The 5,784-nt window shown below is 41.4% G+C and overlaps 1 protein-coding gene across 1 annotated transcript in view; it reads left to right on the forward strand.

The window, feature by feature from the left end:
• Positions 1–699: 699 nt before the first annotated feature.
• The window catches only part of GALNTL5 (polypeptide N-acetylgalactosaminyltransferase-like 5), an 18,803-nt gene continuing 13,718 nt past the window's right edge, over positions 700–5,784 (forward strand). The window contains exons 1-3 of the mRNA XM_006767307.2: positions 700–976; positions 1,546–1,666; positions 3,605–3,771. Coding sequence (XP_006767370.1) covers positions 700–976; positions 1,546–1,666; positions 3,605–3,771 — 565 coding nt within the window. The remainder of the gene's footprint in view (positions 977–1,545; positions 1,667–3,604; positions 3,772–5,784) is intronic.

Raw genomic sequence — 5,784 nt, forward strand, 5'->3', positions numbered from 1 at the left:
TCCCTTACCAGTTCTTCTGTAGAGAGAAACATAAGCTGTGTCCTGTTTCTATTACAAACACGACTTCAAGAATCGTGCTCATGCATGTCTCGTGAGAGCCTCCCCAGGGTGCACTCCTAGGGATGTGTACCCTGTGTACAGATTCAACCTAACTCCGTGCTACCAACTCGGTTGCACCATTTCACCGTCCCTCAGGGGTGTACCACAGTTTTCACTGCCCATTTTCCCCATGTTGTGAATATTGTATGAATATTGTATTCACACAGCATGTGATATTGTATTTTTATGTTTTTAACAGTCTGTTGTTAAATCAGATTTTTAAAATAGAGACCTATACTATCACCCCAAGATGGACTGATGCGTAAACCTTTCACATCATTTCTATTAACTACATGCTCAGGAGTATCGACCAGTGACTTCTAATTATATTGTACGTTTTATAAGCATCTTATACATTTTTATGCTATGTAATCTTATAAATATCAGTTTTAAGAGTTGCTGATAATAGAAGAAAGTATACTATCTTATCAAAATACATAATAAGCATCTATAGCAAAATGATTGTTTTTAAAATGCTGAAAATGGAATTTAAGTCAAGTAGATGACCCTACAAACCATTGAAATGTCTAATACAGCTTCTCCCAAATCCTTCTGCTTTAGGAAATTTAAGAATGGACCCTAAAAAATGCTAGATTTACAATGCGAAATGTCACAGTCCTGTGTTTACTCTGTGGAACCTTGACACTTGGGATCTTGTCAGCTCTGTTATATGTACATTTTCACCGTGATCATGTGAGCAACTGGCAGAAGAAATCCCAGGCGCCTGCATCAATTTGGAAACTTGATAAAAAGTTGCAACAGCAAGCTATCCACAGCGCAGGGCAAATACCACTCTCAAGGCAAATACCAGGACAACATGAAGGGCACAGACCTAACAAAGATCAAACTAAAGAATGGCGTCCATTTTTTAAATTAGGTAACTATTTTGAATTTCTCTGTTAGCCATTTTAAGGGGAAAATATGTCATATATTTAATATTTGCAAGAGAGAATGTCCTTTTAGACCAATTCAATTTTTAAATCATGAAATATTTTTATATGCTATATACAAAAAATAATAGAATAGGTGTGTATACATTTAGCACCTGAATTTAACAATTTTTAAATATAGTTTGTTATAGTTGTTCAGGTAGCTTTCTGTTTTTCATAAAAAATAAATTTTAATAGGTAGACTTAAAAATATCACCCCTTTTAAAAAAATATCACCCCTTTGCCTTAGCTGGTTTGGCTCAGTGGATGACTCTGTGGACTGAAGGGTCCCGGGTTCGATTCCAATGAAGGGCACATGCCCAGATTGCAGGCCCGATCCCCAGTAGGGGGCATACAGGAGTCAGCCAATCAATGATTCTCTCTCATCATTGCTGTTTCTATCTCTCCCTCTCCCTTCCTCTCTGAAATCAATAAAAATATGTAAAAAATGTTATCCCTTTATCAAAGTGACGGTAGTAAGCCAATACTTAGTGACTCTAATTACCTATTCTTACAGATGAGAATTTTAACTATTCGGACCCAGAATTTCTTCATGGAATTTTACTATATGGACTTAATACCATTATCAGTAAAAGCTTGGGCAATCAGAGACCTGTGCCAGATACCAGAGATAAAATGTATGTTTCTCCATTTCTTTTGTCTTGAAATATAATTGACATATCACATTATATTAGTTTCAGGTGTACAACATAATGAATTTATATTAGTGTATATTGTAAAATAATCACAATAAATTTAGTTAACATCAGTCACCATACATCATTTCAAAATATATTTTTTTCTTGTGATGAGAACTTTTAAGATCAATTCTCCTCGCAACTTTTATTTTTATTTTTTTAAATATGTTTTCATTGATTTTATAAACAGAGAAAGGAGAGGGAAATAGAGATAGAAACATCAATGAGATAGAAACATCAACATGGATTGGCTGCCTCCTGCACACCCCCTGCTGGGGATCGAGCCGAAACCTGGGCATTGAACCAGCAACCTCTTGTTGCATGGGTCGACGCTCAAACACTGAGCCACGCTGGCCAGGCTCTCCTTGCCACTTTTAAATATGCAATACAGGGGTATTACCTACCGTCACCATGCTGTCTGCACACCCCAGGGCTGACTGACTTTGTAACTGGGAGTTTGTACCTTTGACCTGCTCCTTTCACTCATTTCACCCACCCTCTGCCTCTGGCAACTACCAATCAGTTCTCTGTATCTATGAGCTTGGTTTTCCTGCCCCAAGGGGGAGGTTGGGGGGGCGGCAGGAGGGAAGGGGGGGTAAGGGGGAGAGGGATATGGGAGTTGTTGTTTAGATTCCACATGTAAGTGAGATTATATGAATTGGTCTTTTTCTGACTTATTCTACTTAGCATAATGCCCTCAAGGTCCATCCATGTTGTTGCAAATGGCAAGATTGCCTTCTTTTTATGGTTCCATTTTTTGATGGAACTTTTTATGGTTTTATTATAACTTTTTATTAATCCATTCATCCACCAGTGGACACTGGATTGTTTCCATGTGTTGGCTACTGTAAGCAATGCTGTAATGAACATGGGGTGCAGATAGCTTTTCGAGGTCGTGTTTTTGTTATCTTCAGATAAGCGCCTATAATGGAATTGTTGAGCCGTGTGGCAGTTTTATTTTTAACTTTTGAGGAGGCTCCATATGCTCTCTATAGTGGCTACACCAATGGAAATTCACTCCTACCCACTGAGCACCAGGGCTCCCTTTTCTCCACAGCCTCGCCGACACTTGTCATTCCTTGTCTTTTTTATAGCAGCCATTCCAACAGGTGTGAGGGGAGATCTCATTTTGGTTTGACCTGCATTTCCCTGATGATTAGTGATGTTGAGCATCTTTTCGTGTACCTGTTGGCCATCTGTATGTATTCCTTAGAACAATACCTAGTCAGATCTTCTGCCCATTTAACAAATCATATTGTTTGTTTGCCATTGAGTTGTATGAGTTCTTTATATATTTTAGATATAGCCCCTTGCCAGGTATATGATTTGCAAATATTTTCTCTCATTCACTAGGTTGCCTTTTCATTTTATTAATGGCTCATCTTTGTCATGCAGGAGCTTTTTAGTTTGATGCAGTCCGACTTATTTATTTTTGCTTTTGATGCCCTTATTTTTGTCAAAACCAAAAAAACATCGCCAAGATTGATCTCAATGAGCTTACCACCTATGTTTCCTTCTAGAAGTTTTATGCTTTAATTCAAGTCTTTAATCTATTTTGAATTGATTTTTTTGTGTATGGTGTAAGATAGTGGTCCAGTTTCATTCTTTTGCATATGGCTGTCCAGTTTTCCCAACACAATTTATAGAAGAGACTGTCTTTACCCCATTGTATATTCTTGCCTCCTTTGTCATAAATTAATTGAGCATATATTCATGGGCTTATTTCTGGACTCTATTCTGTTTCTTTGATCCACATGTCTATTTTTATGCCAATACCATATTGTTTTGGTTACTATAGCTTTGTAATATAGTTTGAAACCAGGTTAGCTGCAGTCCCAACACATGAATCATTTTTCTTCCTCTCATCCATGCCTGCAGGTGCCTTAAAAAACGCTACCCAACCAGGCTACCTTCTGCCAGCATTGTCATTTGTTTCCACAATGAAGAATTCAATACCTTGTTTCGGACAGTGTCCAGTGTCATGAACCTCACTCCACACCAGATCCTTGAAGAAATTATTTTGGTAGATGACATGAGCGAATTTGGTAAGACAGAACACTAGTAGTCTACCTAATCCACTTGGAAGGCAGTGCTATCTCTGGTGGCATGTGAGTTATTTTACACAACAGTTTTGGGTGGCGTTGAGGCAGGCACTGAGCTACATGCTATTGCTACGCTGGTGTGGATGTAAGAACCGGTCTTACATTATTGGGCACATTGGGTGGTTAGTGCTTCCATGAGGTAAACGTAGGGGCACCCACCTGGTCTTTAGAGATCATTGATGACAATCGGGAAGAAGTGACATCTAAACTGAGGGCCGGAAGGGTGAATTGGAATGATCTAGATCAGTGGTGCTCAACCTTGGCTGCACATTAGAATCACCTGGGAATCTTTTTAAAATCCTGATTTCTGGGCCCCGTCCTCCGGAAATTCTGTTTCTTTGTTACTAATGTTGTGGCCCCACCCCATAACAAAGAAACAGAATTTCCGGAGGATGAGGCCCAGAAATCAGGATTTTAAAAAGATTCCCAGGTGATTCTAATGTGCAGCCAAGGTTGAGAACCACTGATCTAGATGGACAGGAAGGAAGCAGTATTTTAGGCAGAGAAAATAGCATTAAAAAGGCCCAGAGGCAAGAGAAAATGTGGTGAGTTTGGAATAGTTCTGTGTTTTATGTAGTTTATGTCTGAGTGTAGAGTTGAGGGGAAGGGTGGACATAGAAGCGGAGATATAAAAAGGCACGCGCTTAGGAAAGGCATTGTTCAGATTTTGTCTGGAGAAAATGGGTAGCTCTTACAGGCTTAATGCAGGGGAAAGACATGATCCAGGTTCCTTCCATGAAAGAATTCTAATTGGACCAAGTGCAGGTAAGTGGTTATCCCTGCTTGCTCACTGGTTTAAAGAACTGTGATACTAGTGCAAAAATTGGATTTACTACGCTTAGCACTTAAAATTCGTTGTTTATTTTACAATTTAAGTACAAACCAGAGGCCAGCCCAAAGGACCCAGATTAGTAAAAAGATTACAGGTCCTTGAAGAAATTATTGGAGTCTACAGGTCCCTGTGGGGTCCATTTCCCATGGAAGCAATGCATCTTTCCCAATCACTGTGAATCTGACCCACTGTGGGCTGGGGGGTGGGGGGGGGCAGATAGTAGGAAGAAGAGCAGAAAGGAAGAAACTCCAGGTGTGTCGACTCAGAGGTGGACTCTAACTCGAGCTAACGCTACATTTAGGGATTTCCCTTCTGGCCAGGCACCATCACTCACAACGTTATTTCTACAGGAGCCACTCCTATTCAGCACAGCACTGTTTATTTCTAGTCTTGTGCATGGGAGGGAATGTGGAGAGATGGTCAAATTCCTTAGCTGATCAGTAGCAGGGAGCAACAAATTGTACCACATGCTGGGCAAGACGTCCCCAGAAAAGCCATGAGCAGGGGACAAGGTGGGATCTTCCGCTAGACTGTGGAGTTCTCTACCTTCTCACCCAGAAGGACGGGTTGTGTGGTGGAGACCCAGTCCCAGGACAACCATGGGACCCCACCCCCAACCTTGCAGAACCACATCATGAGTTCAGAGAATACCTGGTGACCTGCTCCTACGTTCTGTACGCATGAGGTGAATCGCTGCTGATGCCCAAGATTGGGGTGTGCGCCAGCCTGGATACCTCTCTGTGTCCTCCTTGACCCACTGTCACCCACCCCACCAAGGAGCTTAGTCTCTGACTCTCACAGAACCTCAGCACAGAAAATGCAGGAAATGGGGTGTTCTGTGTTCTGATGGAATTCAGAATGGACATATTCCCGCTTTTCACTTGCAACAATTTCACCAGTAGGAGAATTTTTTGAACTGAAGCTTGCCTTTCTTTCCCAGCTGACCAGTAGTCTGCCAACGGACTCCCTCAGCTGGGGAGCAGGAGACGGGTCCCGGGATCTGCCCCCACTGAGTTACACCAGAGGCATGTCCAGAGCTGACCTATGTGCCCACCTTTTGCAGAGTCCTGGTCCCTGTTGACCATAAGCCAACAACAAGCCTGTCTCCTAGGAACGCAGGCCCT

Source organism: Myotis davidii, unplaced genomic scaffold (assembly GCF_000327345.1).
Source record: "Myotis davidii unplaced genomic scaffold, ASM32734v1 scaffold762, whole genome shotgun sequence".
Lineage (NCBI taxonomy): Eukaryota > Metazoa > Chordata > Mammalia > Chiroptera > Vespertilionidae > Myotis > Myotis davidii.